The sequence below is a fragment of the Egretta garzetta genome, unplaced genomic scaffold, assembly GCF_000687185.1.
Source record: "Egretta garzetta isolate BGI_Z169 unplaced genomic scaffold, ASM68718v1 scaffold663, whole genome shotgun sequence".
In the NCBI taxonomy this organism is placed as follows: domain Eukaryota; kingdom Metazoa; phylum Chordata; class Aves; order Pelecaniformes; family Ardeidae; genus Egretta; species Egretta garzetta.
The window spans coordinates 435,339-456,204 of NW_009259122.1; the positions used below are offsets into that span (position 1 = coordinate 435,339).

The 20,866-nt window shown below is 42.6% G+C and overlaps 1 protein-coding gene across 2 annotated transcripts; it reads right to left on the minus strand.

The window, feature by feature from the left end:
* Positions 1–1,221: 1,221 nt before the first annotated feature.
* On the minus strand, positions 1,222–20,860 carry DCUN1D1 (defective in cullin neddylation 1 domain containing 1). Of its 2 annotated transcripts, XM_009635533.2 has the most exons (7): positions 18,768–20,860; positions 12,562–12,778; positions 11,125–11,293; positions 10,400–10,530; positions 5,805–5,887; positions 5,482–5,578; positions 1,222–4,047 (listed from the first exon to the last, which is right to left on the minus strand). In XM_009635533.2, the coding sequence occupies exons 2-7, from the start codon at positions 12,734–12,736 to the stop codon at positions 3,968–3,970; spliced, it is 735 nt and encodes a 244-aa protein (XP_009633828.1). In that variant the 5' UTR covers positions 12,737–12,778; positions 18,768–20,860; the 3' UTR covers positions 1,222–3,967. The 2 variants fall into 2 exon arrangements, 1 of the variants encoding a protein (XP_009633828.1); XR_004841577.1 differs by lacking the exons at positions 1,222–4,047; positions 5,482–5,578; positions 18,768–20,860 and adding an exon at positions 6,294–6,611 and having other exon boundaries at positions 5,804–5,887; positions 12,562–12,776.
* Positions 20,861–20,866: the final 6 nt, after the last annotated feature.

Sequence of the window (20,866 nt, forward strand, 5' to 3'; positions counted from 1 at the left end):
CGGGTGTAAGTAAGATCTCATTAGTGCAGCCATGAATATATTTTTACAGCTCCCAGTTAAGGTCCCAGGAGAGATTTCAGGGCCTACACATACAAAAATAACTCACCCAGACTCCTGCTTTTTCACTGTGAGCAAGTTCTGCTTTTTTTTTTTTTTTTTTTGAAGACCAAACCCACGAATTATGTAAGCTCTGCCAGCAGGACCTTTTTAAAGGTGTTGAGCCTTAATTTTAGGCCAATAAGGGGCATTGACAACAGGAAACCGTAGCAATGATTAGTACAAAGATTTTTTTTTGACCTGTGACGCTGTGGCCGCCTCCTTATTTTTGATTCTCTGACAGCGAGTCCAGGTGCTTGCTTATTGTACAGCTTGGTCAGTAGCAGTTGTTTTAAAAAATGGCTTATGAAAATTATATTTATTAAATAAAACTTCCACTTCTAGCTGAGTCCTTGTTTTAATTATGCAATTCTTAGAGGAAAGTACGCCGGCATCCCCGGCCCATTACGGGATCATCCTGGCCGCTGCCCTTGTCCTTTGAACGCTTGGGGGGAGGCCTTGACATTTCATACTCTGAAGGCGCAGCGCGGAGCTTAGCTTAGACAAGAACCGGCTGTAAGCTCACGTACAACAGCGGGGCTGTGGTTCCGCAGCTTCTGTGCACCGGACGCTGGTGGGGGAACGTCCCGCGGCAGGGCGTCGAGTGTCGTAGCAGTCTCCAAGCCCAGGCTTGGGTTTGAGTGGCGGCAGTCTTGACACCCCCTTTGCTCAGGCAGGCACTTCTGTGCACGGGTGCAGCACCCGCTGAGTGGTACTGAGCTCCGGCCCATTTCCCATCGGTAACATAATTTCATCACGCATTTAGTGGTGCGGCCGCCTCCCCGAGAGGCACCACAGGTTTAAAGCCCGAGCACAGTCGGTCTGCTCTACTCAAATAAAATCGACAGAGAGAGAGGGACTGCTGGCACCACTTAAATGAAGGGTGAATGACAGAAGATTATTAAATGCATTTTTTAAAAATTGTATTTTTCTTAAATAAGGATGTCTCAGTATGGATTCTGTTGTAGAGCAGTTTTGAAGCAATCGTACGTTACTTATCAACAGGGTGATCAACAGAAACGCCACGTCCAACGTCAGGCACGCCGAAGGGACCGCCCTGCGTGGCGGCTTCGTCCCAGGCTCAGCCCCCTCCCCGCCGGGGAGCTGGGGGAGCTGGGCCCCCCGTCCTAGAGCCGCCGGCACAAATAACACACTGCCACGCTGCCTGAGAAGCCTCAGCCACGGCGATTTCACTGGAGCTTTATTGCCTCTGTCTGTCACGAGAGGGACTGTAAGCAGTTACACTTCAACTTACAGAGACGGGAATGATTTCTTTTTTTTTTTCTACTAAATATAATCTCGAGCTTAAGTGTTTTATATCAGGGCACTTCTCATTGTGTACATCTTTAATGTATAAAAGCAGGTTACAAAGTTGATGTTCACCTTTCTTTTTCTTGACATTTGGCAAAATTAAATTGATCCACTGAAGGGGAGATCATCAAATGGAAGAGATAAGCACTTACACGTTAAAGCGACCCAAGTAAGCAACTGCTTGCATTCTTTAAAAAAAAAAAAAAAAAGAAAACCCACACAAATACATAAAGGAAAAATCCCCATGGCCCCATCTGAGCAGGGCGCGATGCTGCCAGGCGTTTTGCCCTCAGGACACCCCCCGTCAGAGCGATGTCGCTTTCAACTTCAGTCACTCGTTTTGAAAAACACTGAGGATGCCATCACAGCACAAATAACCCTTTCCTGCACCATAATTAGTCAAAGTTTTATGCATTTCTTTATAATTACACAGTAATTATAAGCATGTAGTACCACACTGATGACAACACTATTTTGTTGAAAGGATCTTGCATCCAAAAGGAATATTCGTTAAAACCCTGGGGCACCACGCCACCACCCAAGCTCAGACCTTCCCGAGGGACAGGTCTGTGTTGGGATGAGAAGCCAGGCCCCCCTCCCCTCCCGACACACGGACGTGAACTTGTCCATCTGAAGCTGCACCAGAGCCCTCGAGACAGGAAACAGCACGCACAGATACCCTGCAGAGCTTTTTTCCACACGCACCCCCGCAAATTCAAGTCCCCGTATATATTTACACAAAACTGGGCAAACCACGCGCCTTTTGGCCAGTCCTGGTAGCTGGCGCCAGTCAGCACTGGGTTTGGGGAGCTGCATCCCTGAAGCAAACGCACCGCTGGGTTTTCGTACCGCGCACGCGCTGGCAGGGGAGCTCGCCTCACCGTCAGCTTCAGGGAACACATGCAAGCTTTCCGAGCACTTTAATAGTCAATTTTTTCCTAAAATACTTTTAGTATCTGCATAAAAGTGTTCTGCTGTTCAACGCAAGCGCCAATCGCTCCTTTCAAAATAACTGGGCCTTACCACGGGGCTGTCCAGGGCACGGGCTTCACCCTCTCCTGCCTGGTAACTACAGTCGTCTGTTCCCGGAGCTTGGTGGTTCCCAGCTTGTTCTACAGAGCAGTGTTTATCAAATCTCTTCATAAGGAACTTAAAGTGAGGAGTAAAAGACCACGTTTAGGACAAAAGCAGCTCAAGAGCTCTCGTAATATTAAAAATAAAGAAGAATTGCATCTGATAAAACCTGCTTTGACCAGAACAACTGATTCAGTTAAATGCAGTAAAACAATAAACTGTAGTGATGGATCGACAAAATAATTTAAGCCAACAAAGCCAGTGTAGTATCTCATAGCTGATCTGTGCTGGTTTGGGAAAGCTTTACTCTCAATTTCTGTATTTGGCAACCACAGCGATGCATCAATTTAAGGAAAACTCAACAGAAGAATTAAAAAATGGGTGTCATCCACAATGGCAGTACCTATGTGCTACAAAGGCGTAACTCACTTCTCAGGATAATGGTTTTAAAACCTAGGTTCACACCAAACTCACCGGCTTCTTGTGCAACAGGGCCGTTTGCTTCATCATACCTCAAGCATAAAAATTCCCTGTCTCGGTTTAAAATACTGCACTGTGTAGCAAGCGTAAGACACAAATTCAGTGTATTCAAGTTTTAGGTTTCCACAGAAATGAAGCCTTTCTTTGACAGACAGATAAGCATTTCGAAATGGTAATGGAATCGGGTTCCTCAGGTAAGAACCTCGAGCACCCCGGGCTCTGTCGCGACGCTCGCAGCGTCTCTCAGCGGCGCGCAGCGGAGGCTGACCGCAGCGTTACACACGCGTGCTTCAGTTGTGTCGCACTCCAGCTGCTCGCCCAGCCAGCTCAGACGGGCACCCGGACACCCCAGTACCAACAGCCTTGGCTTTTGCTGGTTATGTCTGTGATTGCTTCTGCCAGATACTCAAGCTCACCTGGACGATACCTGTACTTTTCCAGAAAAAAAAAAAAAAAAAAAAAAAAAAGAAAAACCAAGTCGTATCCCAGTACACTTAAATATATCACTCTTACAGGAAGTGCTATCGACGCAGTCTTTGCAACTAGCCCCAAGTGTATATTTAAGGATTCTTTTAAAAATTGTTTTGATGTTGATCTGTATAATTCAGATGTCATACAACAGTTGTCTGATGATGACCAGCGTTGTGCTTTATGTGAAACCAGAAACCTCAAAATAATCATAAAGCTCCTAGGACTTGTGGGAGATGAAACTAGGGTGGTCCACCAAAAAAAAAAAAAATTAAAAAAAAAAAAATTCCGTGATGAAATCCACAATGTTGGAATTTTAATGGGCAAGAGTGGTCCAGACTAGAAGAAAAGCCCAAACCACCAGTAGAAGAATGAAGTATGATATGGTCCAAGATGTATCCTTAAAGGTTTGTCTCAACCCTCAGCCATATTGTGAGGATTGATCTTCAGTTCAGTCCAGCCAGCAGAAATTGACTGTGCAATTTTCCATTGCAGGTATTTGTACAGACTATGTACATTCTAGAGGGGTCCTTTAGTGCTACACTGTCGTACTTTTTGTCCCAGCAATTTGAGGGCGTGCAAATTCCACAAAGTCATCAATAAGAACTGGCCATGCCCCTAAAAGAAAAAAACAAAAAGAGACCAGAAGATGAGAACTTGGGTCAACAAGGCATTCTTTTTAAAGCTTCAGATCTAAACAAGTTATTTACTTTCCAGCCTTAACCAGGCAGAGCTTCAAGCAAAAAACTGAATTTGATTTTCTTGCTTGATATCTAAGCACTGGTTAAAAGATTTCTACTTCCTTTAAGCCCAGTTAATGCACATCCCTTTCAAGGGCTGTACTTAATTCCTGCCCGAAAACAGAAGAAGAGAAAAAAAGCTGACAAAAATTCTAGCTTAAAACTGTCCTGGTTTTGGCACCAGAACTTGATCTCCAGGATGGCAATAGCTGCTTAAAAACACTGAACACGGGACGAAGCAGCCCACGCCGTAAGCAGCGCCACATCGTAACGTACTAGAGCACTTACTGCTCCCGATTTGACCTTGCGTGATGCTCATGGGTCAGACTCAGCGTACTTGGCCATACCTGAAAAAACACCGTGAAAATGCCCTGATGTACTGCACTGCTGGCTAAGGCCCTAGAAGGTTGGTACTACACTGTGTATACTCTTCTGCGTTCCTTACCAAGAGGCAGTTAAAATGCATATCAATATTTTACATATTATCGGCAGCCATATCCAAAGAGGTCCCCAGTCACGTGAAGGTTAAAACTAATTGTGGACTGGGTTCCCCCCCCCGCCCTTAAAATATTTTTATTCCAAATCGTTAAAACATGTTTTCTGCCTTTAATCTTTCTAAACTACGTTGGTTTACGGTGGGCAGCAGCGCATTTGCTCAATGATAAGGGAATGAGAACTGTCCATAATTGTTTAGCAAAGTTGTAGAAGGTTGCTCCCCTCTGCTCTGTCAGAAGTTTACAGTTTCCTCCACTCACTGAACTGATCTGCCGCCAACGACTGAAGGTAATTAGCTGTTCTTGGCTACAGATGGACTGGAAGAGGAAAGATCAATACAAAAGTTTACAAGAAACACATCTGGTAGGAAATAACTTATGGTTAGTAACCCCTGCACGCTGCCAGCGTCACTGTAGCATTATTACATGTCTGATCTTCACATGAACCGAAACAACCAGACTTGAAGAACAGTCTCAGCTGAGAAATGCAATAACCAGAGGACCCTGCCAAGGAACGTGCAGGCCACGAAGCCAAGGACTACGCTGACAGAGAATCTGTGGGGTTTTAAATGGACAAATATCGGGGCTTGTCTTAAGAATAAAGAATTAGTATCTGAGCTCATACAGGGTTTAAGAAAGTTTCAGCATTTCTTTTTTAAACAGATGATAACAGCATGCACTAAAGCAGCTCTAGCAGGACCTTGGATCACCGGTGCCACTCCAGTTACGCTGTTATCAGACAGCTGTGCCAAAGCAGGCACACAGTGTAAGTGCAGCACAAAACACAGAAGTTAATGACAGAAAATGGAAGTGTTTACCTTCCTCATCATAGTTAGACATATCGTCTGCTATCATTGTACTAAAGTCTAGAAGAAGATTCCAGGTATCCTTAGGAATTGATCTTTTATGATGTTCCTGTTTGGAGGGGTAGAAAATTTATATTTTAAAAAAACATAAATCAAAACCCCTTATGCACATTTATTTTTACTGTCTTGGACACGTCCCCATCCCCCAAACAGATTACTCTTGTACAGAACAAAGCGCAGTATCTGGATCAAAATAGTCTATTTCATCTACTCAATAATTTAAACTTATTTATCTTCCCAGTTTTGAAATTACTGCAGTAAAGATTTGAACTTACCAACAAAAATTTGTTCCACAAGTCTAGAAATTTAAATCTTCCATTAAGTACTAAATTCCAGTAGGCAATGGCCATTTCTAAATCTGTAATATTAAAATAGATTACTCTCAGAGAGACACATTTCAAATACATCATCTCCACAGGTATCTAACACCAAGATGAACCATATATTCATAAATGCAAATATAATCATGGATCCGTTACAAAAAGGCAACCATAAAGTGTTACACAAATTTTGATACTATCACTTGACTGTAGAAGAACTGAGAATTACCCATATAATACCTAACACATCCAAAACATGCAAGGATATTTCATGTGCCTTTTGCTATCTAACAATATTTTAGCTAAAATTCAGGGAATATTTTTGTCTTAGAAATACTACTGACTAGAAAAGAAAAGCTGTAGTATTTTGAGGTAAGATCTGCTTTCATTTGTTTAATATATAAAATACAATTTACTTTTTATTTATTTCATTTTTAGAGCAACCTTGTTACGTGTGCTGGTGTTGTAACACGGCTTTTGTCAGTGTTCATTTCTGCAGTCAGATTCCCTTCTGAAAACATCTTTTAGGTACTGTGCAAGCAGATGATTCATAGTCGGTTTGTTTGGGTTTGGTCCTTTTTTGGTTGGGCTGGGGTTTTTTTGGGGATGGGGGTGGTGGGTTGGGGTTCCCCTCAAAGACTCCTGTTAAGTTCCTGCTTGTTTTGAATCTGTTTCTCAGGACGCCTGAGAAACCTGAGCCGACAGAGTTCAGGAACAACCTCCTGCGGGTCAGGCAACGGCGTGCTGCCCTCAGCGGCGGTGCTGTTACAGCGGAGCAGAAAGAGAGACTGGTTAGGCTGGCACATGAGGACACAACCCCAAGCCTCACCCAAGGCTGAAGGGATGCGCGCGTGCTGTTTATTAGTGGCATACAGTAACGCGTTAGCTGGTAAGAGTCAGCGCCGTAGCTGAGCTCCAAATCTCTGCCTAGCACCACCTCCCTTACCAGGCGGCCACGAGCAGCTCTGTGCTGCACAGCTCGTTGCTGCTGACCCTCGTCTGACCGAATTCAGCATCCACCGCCAAGTACGCGCAGCAACCTCAACGGGCTACCCCGTTGTGTCCTCTTTTTTTAACAAAAGCTCTGCAATATTTGGCAGTCTAGCAAATCTCTGCCTCCACAAACACTCCTCTTGCGAGAGCAGAGAGAAGCACGTGATCAACTGCGCCTCAGGGAAAAAGAAAAAGGGAAAACCTGACACAACCCAAGAAAACCACTCCCTTGCCCCAGATGCCCAAACTATTTAAAAAACCAGGGAGGTGGATTTTGAGAGCTGAAATCAACAGCAAACAAAACAAAGTATGAACTTCTGCATTGCTGGAGGGAAAATAGATGGTGATGGGGGGATTTATGAATTGTTTAGTATCTTTGATATTAAAAGTTCTTCTCAAACAGCACATTCACATTATAATGTGTCCTGACCAAAGTAAAGAATAAAATTTGTGGAGGGCTTTCCACAGCTGCAAAGGGATGTGCATTCAGCCAAAAGCAAGTCTGAGTTCCAAGGAGCAGAGGCTAACGAAACAGCAGTCAGTACCCCGCAGTAAAGAAGTGGTATGCGAAAGGGACCGCTTACTAACGAGTGTAAAGGCTAGGTACTGCTCTCTGACAGAAGGTTCAGGTGCAAACCCGCGCACTTCAGCTTTCAGCTAAAACTACTGTCTGCCTAAAAGTGAACAGACACAAACTTCAGGTGAAGCTGATCGGTTCCTCCAGGAAACAGATTAGAAACCTAGGTTTTATTTCCTTGGGATGCATTCATAGCAGGCATACCAAAAAGTGCAAGGTCACCGAATCGCTGCACATTTACAGTGGTTTATAAACAAACACTGTACACAAACGGCGCCTTTCAGCGTGCTTGCACAATCTTGAGATTATTCTTGTGGGTAAGCAAGGGCCTTTAAAAGACAGATCTCGGGATGCTGCAACCTCAAACTCATTACGCGAGTCCAGACACGTAAAGCACGAAGCTGTGATGCCTTAGGACAAAGTGCATGTTTTAAAAGAAATTTTATGACATCACAAAATCCAAAGTAAAGATAGAATTTTAGGTTTTCATAAGGAAGTGAAAGAATGCTCAGGGCAGTCCTCATGGATCAAATATGAAAGTATCAAGATACGTGCTCCAGTTTGAGTTTTATCCAGAGGTGCAAGAGAAGCAGAGAATGTCTGAGATGAACACCAGCTAAAAGGTGTTCTCAAACGATAAGCAAATATCACGGGAACTTTTAAGACATCCACAGTACTTACATGGTAGTAAGGAATTGTGCAGAGGAAATGCGTTTGCAGAACAGTGCCTGAACTACTACACAACATTTGGAAGATTAGAGACCAATATACATTAAAATCAATTTACAAGTTCCTACAAGCAGCTGTTTAGACACTCCAAAGCCAACTGCCTAACTAGGAGCACTTCCTTTTCAGCACCGTACTTCTCTCAATATTCTTTTTCTTCAGGGTTTCCAGAATTATTCTGCACTATTGTTAATTCATGCCTAGAACTGTGCATTTCTTGGCACCAAAAGGGTTGGTAAACATCCAGATTTTAAACTTAGTTCTACATCACTTCCAGACTCAGACTTTTAAAAAAAAAAAAAAAAACCAAAAAAAACCAACTTACACTATGTGTATGCTATATGAATCTGAGAAAACTATGCTTGTCTTTGTCACTGCTAGAGCTTAACCTGCATAAAGAAACTTTAAGATGAACGAGAAATAAAGCAAGGGACTTAGTTTTCCTAGTAAATAATTTTTACTGAAGCCTGCTCCATCTGGGATACTCAAAAGATGCATTTCCATACAGGACTAGGGGGAAAAAAAATTCAGAAAAAGAATGCAAGTCTCCCTTATACCTCAGAAATATGGAGAAGAAAATAAGACACAAGTGCTGCATCAAACAGTTCTGTTATTCTGAAGCTTCGAGAAAATATCATTAAAAATGATAATGTAATTATGATATCATTGTGATATGTCCTTTCACTTTTACCACCTTACAGGGATTCTGCAAAATGTGTGAAGCTGTTTAAAGATTAAGAACAAGGTACAAATGTTACAACAGTAACCGTAAAAAACCCCAGGCAACAAACCCAATCGTTGGCACTGCAGAACTGACTCCACACTGACACTCTCCATACCCTAACTTCTATCCTCTCTCAATGCAATCACTGTCCACGTTTTCCTCGTTGTAGCAGCCTAAAAAAAATTGAGTATGACTTTCTGCAAGAAATAAGAAACAGCCCTTTCATTTATTTGCAGGATTCAGATCTGACTACACGCACGTGCAAGTATTTTTAAACAGTTTAGCAGTGCTCTTTTAGCTTCTTCAAAGACAATGAAACTCACAATCCAACTGAAAACAAAAGACGGGATACAGGAAGATGTTAAAGAACGACAGAGCCCAAACCAAGATGTGGAGCTTTTGCTTATTTACTTATTTTTCATTATTCATTTTAAGCCAAAATTTGGTCCACATATAAGAGACAGCACCACCAAAGCAGAGTGCTCATCTCTTCACAGTGCCTGAATGCAAAGCTGGTCCGTGGAGGTCAGTTTAAGGCATTTTCATTACTGAGAAGAATAAATTCACAAGCTGCCACGGAAGAGCCTACTGGCTTTTCAGCATTTTATTTCTTCTCAAAAGCAGAACAATTAACCTAAGAAGTTAACAGTTACACGGCCATGAAATACTGATTATGGTTAACATCTCAACTACACCGCACACAAATGAATGTGCTTTCCGGTTGGTTAACATTACTGCTTTAAAGACATTTTTGTTCCCTCATTTTTGCTGTTTTGAATAGACAGATCTACAGTTTGTTCACTTAGTTCCATCTGAACTGTGGTGTTTTGTCATGTTTCTGGTGTTGGTTTTTGTTTGCCAAAAAAATTACTTTTAATAATGATTCTTCCACTTCACCTGTTACACTAATCAAAAGCATAATCAGCAGGAGAGCTCTAAAATAATGAAAAAAAAAGCATTCAGTGAGCTGAGGGGAAAAAAGGGGAAAAAAAAAAAGAAGAGGCTGTAGGTAGGCACCTATTACCAACAGCACAACAACGACAGGCATCAAGCCCAAGATACACAAATCTATTTGTACAATTCCAATTCTATGTTGCCAAGACATTTGCAAGCATTTTTGGCGTTACAAGAGACTGTACAAATGTATTTACATGGAAACCAGTTCTACAGCTTAAATTGATCCTAAAAGCGAAAATTCAATTGATCTGTTCAGTGCTGCAAGTTCTCCAAGTCATGCAATTATGCCTTTAACATAAGGCCATAATCCATTGTGCTTGCTGAAAACCGCACACACTTGCAGTGAAAGAATAAACCCTCTCACGTAAAATTTTGTAGTCTATACTAACGATGCAGGTATTTCTATCAATCTGAACACTTTAAATCAGTATCTATCTTTCACAACAGAGATGTATTTTATCCCAAGGGTGGCTATCTTTCAGACTCATTGGATCATGGTAATATTTTCACTTACTGTTTTAATCAGTCATTTCCCATATTTACAAGCAAATGTTTGCGATTAAGAATACATACCTAAACCTTTCTGTCCCGGATTCTTTGCAAAGTTGAAAGTAAACTGATAAAAATCCTTAAATCTTCCTGGCTCTTTTAATTCTTGTTCCATTTTAGGAATCTGGGCCTTCAGTTTTTCTATGTTGTCACATCTGCATTTTAAAAAGCATGTTTATTTTTTATTATTAATTCATACCTCGTATTTTATGGCAAAATGAAATAAAAATTTATAAAAAATTTATAATTTTTTTGTGGAAAACAATACAATTATTAGAACAAAATTCAGGAAGCCTTTAATTAGTCTGCACCTACATCACCAAATAAATGCCTTTCTTCACATTGCCATTTGCACATGCTAGCTTGATACCTCAGATCCTATAATCCACGAGATTTTTACACAAACGCGATACAGACCACTACATTCTCGTAAGGCAGAGAAGACCCAGGTCTGCTAGACTGCGGGCCAACATCCCTGCTTCACCTACTCAAGTAGCTGTACAGCAAGCCACCGAAATCCTCACACAAGCAAGGCAAGTAGCATTCAAAGCTGCCTCCCTCTTTTTGGTCGCTAAGCATCCAGCACAGACAGGGGATGTCCTGTTACAAAGGCAGACGAGTTCTGCTAGACTCTGAAAAGGCTCTGAAACCTGAAAGGACAACGTGATTCTGAACCCCCCAAAACAGGGCTGTTTGACCACACGTTCTGGACTACGCTGTCAGTGTCTTCATACTTACTGCACACTTACCCCAGCTCGGTCATTCCATCCATGAATTCCAGCTTTGAAAATTCACACTGTGTTGCGGCTCGGAATTTCCATGCAATGATGAGTACAGTAATGCTGGCTGGGTCAAGAGCTAGATCATCACAAAACTGCTGTATACCATCTATACCAATTTTATTTTCATCTTGAGGATCTTTGGGATATAAAAGCAAGTATCAAGAAAAACAGATTTTTGAAAAAGACTATTTATTTGACATGAGTACTTAAGATAAGCAAGCATTTTCAAGAAGCCATTTTTGGGATCAGCCTTTATAAATGACTATTTTAAAACCAAAATTAAATTAGTATTTTCAATGGCTAAGCTTTAACAATTGAGGAAGTTACTACAACAAAGACTCCCATACAATGAAGCTTACGTTATTTTCATTGAGAGAAAAAAGCACCACAAACATTTGTTTTCTGCCCAGTAATACGCATGATATTCTGACTCATTCCATACAGAGCACAGTGCTCCTTTCCCACCAGCACACTTAATTATTGGCATCTTTGGCAACACTGCTGCTCTGCGTACCATTATAATCAACTCTGCAGTGTCCATTTGCAAGCTGAACTGACACAAATATCAAACCTGCCCACAAACTACCAAGGCGACATTAGTTTTACGCATTTTCTGGCATCACCAGCATGCATGAGATTAGACGCGGTGACCTCCAAGAGGAAAGCTATGTTGCCCCACACCGATTCCCAGTCGGCCAGGCACACTCCTCCTTCCATGAAGGAATCGGCAACGGCGCTGGAAGCGAGATGCTCGCATTTCAAGTGCGCTAACAAAAATCTACTACTGCAAGCCAACAAAGATTTCAGGAAAATGGTATTTGGATTATGCACATGTATGAAAACTGACGGAAAATGTAGCACTCATTTTTAGATTTTTTTAAAGTGCTAAACCACAGAATTTGTTCTACTGTACTGTTTGTGGCAGGATATCATCAGCTGAACAGTGGCTATATAACAGATGAAGAGACTTTGTTTTCTTTTCCACTCTGTTTGTAGCTATCTGATAATAAGCACAAGGTGAACAAAAATTAAGGTAGAATCCATCCTTGGTATGCAACTGTTCACTTTGTCAGGACGAGTCCCGAGTGATGCTTTCCCCAGAAGAATCACCTCAAATCCACGTTAACCATTACATTTCCTCACTGAACACCCAACTCCACTTCTGGTCCCATATCTTATATAAACGCACATATATTCAGAGCACATAACGCAACCACATGTAGTCCTTGTGAAGCAGAAGCCTACACATATTCCCCTTCTAACTTGTATTATTAGTAAAAGAAAAACAGAGCTGAAAGAGTCAGTTAAGATTTCCAAGCACAAGAGCACAGCCGCAGTGGCACACTGTAATTAAGAATACACGCATACAACTAGGAAGTAAGCCTTAAAACTCAGGGTACTCACCTTTGTATCTGTTATACAGTTGTTCTAACTTCTTTCTGTCCAATGATCCTTTAACACTCTCTCGTATATAAAGTTCAGGGTTTTGGAAAAAGTTGTCTGTTGCAACATCTAACTTCCAGTCATTCTGAGACAGACAACTCACCGCTGTCTTTTCACTAGACTGTGTGAAGACCATAAACTGACGCACTTTATCCTTCTGTGATGATTTCAACTTGTTCTAGTGAAAGCAGACAATATTGTAACTAGAAATGTTTTACTGGACAAAAAAAAAAAAAAATCAATAATCAATACCGTCAATATTTTTAAATCAGTACCTTTTATAATTTTCCCAAGCAATTGGACTTTCTCTACCCACTGGGACAGTTAGACACTGAAACCAACACTTACTTTCTCTCTCTTTTTTTTTTTTTTTTTACTTTAAACTCACCTTCATTCTAGGTACATTGTAACAAAACTGAGTCAAATCATCACAAAAATCCTGCCAACAAAGCAATCACAGAAATAAAAAATGGGTATTCTTACTGCATATTTGGAGAGAGCGTTGAAGGGCATAGCAAACTCATGTACAGCTGTAAGATGGGGCACCTTCCTATTTAAACCAGGTTTTGTTTTTTAAAAAGCAAAAAAAATCTCCTCTGAATAGGAGCATGCTACACCTACTCAAAAAGGGCAACTGAGACACCTAAATAAAGCCCACGGCTACCAAGTTTGATAGAGTAACTGCCTCCACCGGCGTGGCAGAACGGGCCGTTAGATGCCCACCAGGCGTCCAGTCCCACCCGAGGGATCCAACAGAAAGCCCAGCGAGCGCAGGGCGGGAGCAAGACCCCGCTGCCAGGAACGGGATCTCCTGAGGTGCCTCTCGATGGCAGCCAAGAACTAGGCTGGGCCATCACTGCAGGGAGTTACACACCAAAATATCTTTAAAGTGGGGGGTTTTTAGAGATTTTTCACTTTGAAGGTGCTCAACCCCACCTACATAATTTGCAAAACATTCCTGCGAAGAGGCTCTGTCTCCATTTCACAGGTGCAGCAACTGAAGCTAAAAAAAAAGGGTAAGTAATGTAGCTGGAGGCAGGCGGGGAGCGAGTAGCCAAGGCGAGCGCTCTGCAGTTCCAGGCCTCCTGCCCAGGCCAAGAGGCATCCTTCGCTCCAGCGCAGAACGGGATGGAGAACTTGTGATAGTTCAATTTATCAGCACAGAGGGATTCCCAAGGATATTTTTTGATGAGGAGAAGCACGTTCAGTATTCCAAGGGTATTAGTTACACAAAACTAACTGCTGATCGGGAGGGAGCAATCATACAGCTCTTGCACTCGATCCAAATTCAGTTCAAAGCAAAAAGGCTCCTAACGTTACAGCTTTGTAAATAAAAGTCCTGACTTTTAAGTCAGGATTGGATTTCTTACATGGCACAAAGATTTCACTTGTAGTTTACCTTGCATTCTAATAAAAACTTGGATATTCTGTTCATTGCTGTAATTTCCAAGTACATGGCTCCTTCTCAGGGAGTATGGGGAAGAAAGGCCAAAAAAAAAAAAAAAACCAAACCCCTCTCTCAACGTGATAAGCTATCCTCAGCCAAAACCCAAGTGGTTTAGGAGCGTATGAGCTCAAGCTTTCCATTCCAAAGGATAACTAGCGTCCAATTACATGATCATTAGAAAAAAGAACTAACGCTTCAGAGCACAAATTCATCTGCCCTGAAAGTCAAAGTCCATCTTCTGCTGCTTGCTGACAGTGAACGTGAACAGTTATTCGTAAGGGTACTTAAGATACCAGCTTCAGAGTTATGCCTTTAAAAAAAAAAATACAAGAGCATCACATTTGGCTTAAACCGATACTCAAATAATATACTAAACAGACCAATACCCTTAAATTTAAGATGCCTTTAAAAAAAAAAAAAAATCCCCACCAAAGGAAAACAACCCTATATCTACAACACTTAGCCGAAGCCAGAGCTTCAGCACACGCTGCAGGCTTAAACACAGCGATACTAGTTAGGTTATACCACTTTTGAAGTTGCAGTGTGTTGCTGCTTTATTTCAGTCTCTTGAGTACCGTTCTCACATTGGACCTTTCGCTACAAACGTGTTTCCGAAACTCAGCTTTTCGGAAGTGGTTCCAGGTAAAGGCCAAGCCACCGGAGCAGGTCCAGCAAAGATCCACTCGTGCGCACTGGAGTCCCACAGCAGACACTCAGCACCTTGCAGTACCGAGCTCGAGCTTTCACAAAAATGACTTACGCTGACAAAGCCACGTGGAACCACTGCCAGAAATGACTAATGCACTTTTAGTTTGTTTTTAAAAATATATTGTAAACTCCGATGTATTAAAGCAGACCACTGAATGAGATCCCAAATGAAGATCAAACAGCCCCATGGCTGATTTTCTGTATCAGCCACCAGCTTCCTCCCGCGCAGCCGGGCTGCGGCATCACCACAGGGCAGTCACACTACGGCCTCTGCTTCGCTTTCCTAGGCAAAGCGGGCGCCTTTCATCACTAGGGTTTTGTTTGTGTTTTTGGTTTTTTGGTTGGTTTTGTGTTTTGTTTTTTTTTTTTTTAACACATACACGTAAGTATGCATAGCCCTTTTAAATAGTGAGCACTCTGTAAAACCTCAAAAGGCTTTGTTCTGCCCCACTCTTGCGAAGGTAAACTCCAAAAGCACTGACATGACAGAAAGTCGAGGAGGAGGTTCACAAGGGCTTCGCCATCGATGCCCAGGACCACAAAAGGTAGCGAGGTTTGCATGTTGTCACATAAAAGGAGAATGCAATTTATTAAATAAAAAAAAAATAGCAGTTTAAATCACTTTTATGATAAAACTTAAATCTATATATGCACATGAGATATTCCTGTACTTAGGGCTCCCTAAGCAATAGTAGCAATATAAAACCTTTATAAAAAACCCATCGAATTTGCCAAGAGTCAAGCAGCTAACGACACGAATCAGTATAGCTTTCAGATTTATATTAAGATGCAATAAATCACATTGTCCAGCCATAATCTTTTTCTGGAGTAACTGTATTCCTACTGGTCAAACATGAGTTTATTTTTAGTGAAGACGTGCCAAAGCCCTTTCTCTGTGTTTGATGAATGTTTGCGCAGACACTTGCCAACGTGGACGAGACACTCCACATTCTAAGTGACTGGACAACTCTTTGAAGGCCTACTACAGGGCAGCAAGAGATGAAATTACTGCTGGGGTTTTATTCTCCTATTATAGCTCTTCTTTCACCACGCTAAACCCCCACACTTCAAGCAGGAACAGGTTCCAAGCCTTCTGCACTTTTAAGGGCTATTTCTAGAAGCCGAGCTCTAACAGTCTATTATTGTTGTAAGTGTGCAATACAGAAGCCAGAGCACCCTGCAACCTTTAATCTTGTAGTCAGCAGGCAACAAATACCTTGCGCTGCAACTGTACACGCTGTAACGCAATGCAATCCATTTAAAATATCTCAACTTTAACTCTAGTTAAAAGGGAAGATAGAATTGTATTTATCTTTCTCACTAAAATATACAAGAGAAAACCAAGGGAAAACAAATGCAACAAATTTTTCAGTAAGTCTTACCCTTAGGGTAAGGGGAAAAGGACAAATTCAGATCTGCAAGCCTTTGATCAAGTTCGTGTGGTATCCAAGCCACCTTTTGTAATGAAGACGTCCTAAGAGACGGGAGGTGAACTTACTTTTAAAACACAGAGTAATTTCTCTAAGGGAAAAGCTACGTTGTGCAGATTCTTAAATAACTGTAATGATTAAATCTTTCCAATGAACATCTGATGATACAGCATTAATTTTAAAATGAAAATTTGCCTCTCCCCATCAAGTACCAAATTTGATAATTCTAATTCAATAACCCATCCTTGACAGTGACTGGTATCAGATACTTTGGTGAAAGAGTAAAAATAAAAATTGATAAAATAGTTGGTCTTTTTTCCCCAAGTATTTTTTTCTGGTCTCAGACTGAAGCTCCCCCCCATCTGGGGGCGTAAGCTTCCCCAGTTTAGGCGGGGAAAAAAAAAAAAAAGAATGCTAGAGGTGATCTGTCAACTCTGACTATACGTTTTTTCCTTCTCTTCTACAGTCAGTTTTCAGTCAGCTCAGATGTAAAGATCGGCTCTGCATACTGGTCACCAACATTTCCTGGACAGCTCACAGCCGTAGGAGGGCTCCGCTCTCCAGGATAACGTCTGTGGCAAACAGTAACGCCCTTCAGCCCACACTGCCTGGACCAGAGCGCTGAGGATTCCCACCAAAACCCTGCTCTTGGGCTTTGCTCAAAGGTTGTATGCGGCTGCCAGCCAGGCAAGCAGCACGCCACTAGTTTGAAGCATCCCTGCCCAAAATTCCTTGTGCCCCCCCAAGAGGGCATTCCCACAGTTACCCCTTAGTCAGTAACTGCTTTTCGCCTCTCCCTTCCCGCCACTGCTTACAGGTGATCTGATTCCGCTAGTTCCACTGCTGACCAAAGGAATTTGAACGAGGTGACATCTGTGCTTTTGGTTCAGCCAGGACTCAAAGAAAAGCCTGTTAAGTTCTCACGCATGTGACAGGTAAAAAGCTTTTTCTAAAATAGTATCAACCTCCACAAAGCCTAGGCTTTTGCATTCAAACCCTACCAAGGGACCTGGCTGCAGGAAGCATCCTTGCACTCTCGAAGGGCCGCGGCGACGCCAGTTCAAAGACAGAACCGCTTCAGCCACACACAGAACGGGCTTGCGCCTCTAAGAACCTCACAGATCAGGACGGCCGGTTCTGTCGCATCTTTATGCGACGCTAATAGCCAAGAGAACATCGCTCCCTCACAGCGTCTGAATCCCTCCACGCTGGGCTGTATCCACTGAAGGAACGTACAAGACACCTGCAAATAACCTGGTTTGCTGCTTGTATTCCACAAATACATGGCTCAAGTTTAAAAGGCAAAATCATGAGCGTTTTTCTTTGTTCGGTAAGAAAACAAAAGTTAATCACAACAACAGAAGTCTATGAATACACTGAATTACATTTTAATCCACCAACTGTGATGGCATACGTGTACACTACCAAAAAACCATAAAATCCAAGTTGAAGAAAAAAACAATTAAAGTAAATAGCCCTAGTTTCTGTACGTTGTAGGCAAACATGCCCTTCAACTATGTTTTATTTTCTACAGCAGTTTCTCTAAAAGAGGGCACGCACAGTAAGATCCGTCAGGACATTTTTAAGCTTCTGTTTCAAACTGATGTGAAATCCATTTGTCTGCAGTGGAACAGAACAAAACTTAAAACTTCACAAGGTCTGTTGAGATATAAGACTTGAGGGGAAAAAAAAAAAATCACAAGCAACATAAAATCAAAGTTGCTTTTTACACCTCTAATGTTCTTTTGATGGATAAAATCGTTTCAGTACTTGCATACGGGGAAAAGTCTAGTGTAGAAATCAACAGGTAGCTACCCAGAACAACACAGCAGTGGTAACAGTGTTTCAAGGGATTCACGTTAACCTGAGAGCTGGAGGAAACACCAAAAAGCAGGGCTTTTTCAACTAAAAAAGCACAGAATAAAGCTGTCAGTTGTTCAGCATTCTTAACTCTGATCCAGGGCAGGAGCTCTGTTCAGCCATTAGAAGCTGCATTCATACCTGGTATTTGCATTGGCACTATAAAACAGGAGCAAAATATCGAGAGCTGCATAATAAATTTCACACCTTGTTCTCAGAGTAGTTCATATTCCTGAATAATTTTTTCATGGCTCCAGTTAAAAGTGATTCTACAGCGTAAGTTCAAAGGGCTTCTGGTAAGCTGGGAGAGGAAGCAAGATCAAGCACCATCTTGTCTAGCACTCAGACTACTCCGTCCTAAACGTAACGCCAAGAACCTACAAGTTTTACTACGGGAGAACCAAACCCAGAAACGTTCAGTATCAACAAACTGCTACAGACATGAATATGCACCGTACAAAAGAGCCTTCCCAAATAGCTCATTGAGTTAAACACTACATAGCAATGTCATGAATTAATGCACCATAACATTACAGGAGGCATCGTCACACATGAAATTCTTGTAATACTGAATTTTTACAACCTCCTGTCACCTGAGTAAGAAATTATGTATTTATCAGCATAGAAATACTCTTCAGAGAGCACAAACTGGGTAAGACAATAGATAATGTAAATAGAGATAAGGCTAGCATTTGGCTCTGGATAAAGATATGGCTACTCACACACTTGCCCTGATCATCACACACAGTCCTAAATTCATTAAATCATTCCCAACAGCAGAGGCAGTAGCTCTCCTCCTCAGAGAAGATGGCTTAGAGGATGATGGACCAGCTTGCTGCTCTGTCTTGATTCGCAGGCACATTAGGGGTCCTCAGGATGAGATGAAGCAGTCACAGACCAACAGGTAAGGTGAAGGAGACCACTTACAGAGATGCTGCTCAGCTCAAATGAAAACGTGGGTAAGAGAGGCAGTTTGCCATCAGCAATCCAAGGAACACGGCCAGGGCGCTGTACCCGAGCACCCGCCAGGAAACGCTTTCAAGTTACCCAAATGGCCAGAGCGAGCCGAACAGGCTGCTGTAACGGTCTCCCTCCCGGATACTGGGCAAAGACAGTTCGAAGCCAGGAAACTCCTGTCCTGAGAGCACTGGCCGTACGAACACTGGTGAGACTAAATCAGAGCCAGAAGTGCTCCAACTGGCGGTGCTGCGCCGGTGAGCAGGAGCCAGGCCCCAGCTGCAGGAGCATTTGCCGTGCTGGACAAGCACCCCAGCCCCCGGAGCCCGCCATGGCCACCGGAAGGACTAGCCAGAGCAGTCGTGCCTACGGGCAGGCAAACGGGGCGTTGAATCTCCTGTTTCTGGGTGGATACCCCCAGGTCTCTGGGAAGAAGTTTCCCTGCTCTTTCCCCTAACTAAGCTGAGGATTTTGAGATACCACAAGTATAGGTACAGAATGCTACACCTGCTCACTAAAAACAATTCGTACCTGCATTCACTACTTGTAAAAGCTGCAGCCTCTCACTTAGTCCCGCTTCAGTGCCTATGCCACCTTTTCACCCGGGTGTCGAGTCGACAAGCACAACCTGGAAAACAGTTGTTTGCACCGTGCCTAGCAGTTAGGCTTGGGGCCACGACTAGAGTGTTCAGATAGGCCCTCCAGCCTGAGAAATACCGACCTATCGGTATAGCATCGATCCACAGAGCCATCTACCAGCTCTTCAGTGAGGCATTTCCAGCAAGACGAAGCAGAGAGGATCCTGCTGCTTCTCACAAAAAGCTGCTCTCAGAGTAACGTGCCTCACCTGTTACATTGCCACTTACTACAGTGTTGTTCAATTTAAAGCTCTAACCACGTGGCCAGCCAATACTACACGCGTGTACAAGACACAACGGTGGGTTTTGCACTGAGACAGCTCTAGGTGATTTCTATGGAAAAAAGTCTTCATGAAAGAGCTGTGTAACATTACTGCGCAAGTGCTGTGTGACACAGTCCCAGGACTGCAGAATTACAACAAGACGCCTCTACAGTCTGAACTTTACCCAGACTTCAGTTTTAAGCTCCCACAAAAAACTCAAGTGAAGATCTACATCCAACTATTCAATTAAAAATTATATGAGTAACACGGTGACAAGTTTATTAGAGGTCTGCATACTGCACCACTAATTTAAATCCTGGCTGACCAAATTTTTATGCCAACATAACTCCAGCAGTTCAAGGTGATGTTTTTATTTTTTCAACATGCTTTTAACACCGCTTACCAGAGTAGTACTGACTTCAGGTATAAGATATCTTCACACCCATAGGTGTACACCAGTAGATCTTGGCGTTCCTCCGACACCCTTCCCCAGACCACAGGGCTGCTCCAGAAAAGCACCACTTTAAGCTGTACGGGTGTAGTTGGTGCTGTGCTTTTGCATACAGAGAAGGCCTAGAAGCATAAAGGTGTTCCCTCGGGTGCACGAGACACTGTGCAAGAGACCAACAGGGACCCCCCGCGTGTAAAACTAAGGAATGCCTTTTTCTTTTGTTTAGCTAAACAAGAATAGCAAATTTTGTGCCAACCCCTGTGGTTTCCCTCTAGAAGAGGGAAAGGAGAAAGCCAGGCAATTTGAGAGCCCACAGCAAACCCTCAGCTATAAGGAAAACACTATTATGGAGAAAATGCAAGACGGATAGGTCCTCCTTTACAGCGCTTATATGAACAGCAGGCTTACCAAATCCACCAAACAACTGTCCAGAAATTCTCCAACATAATCCCAGTTCGAGAAGGATCAGCACATCCACGCTTCCCGGTGAACTGACAGCGCCCAGCGGGCCC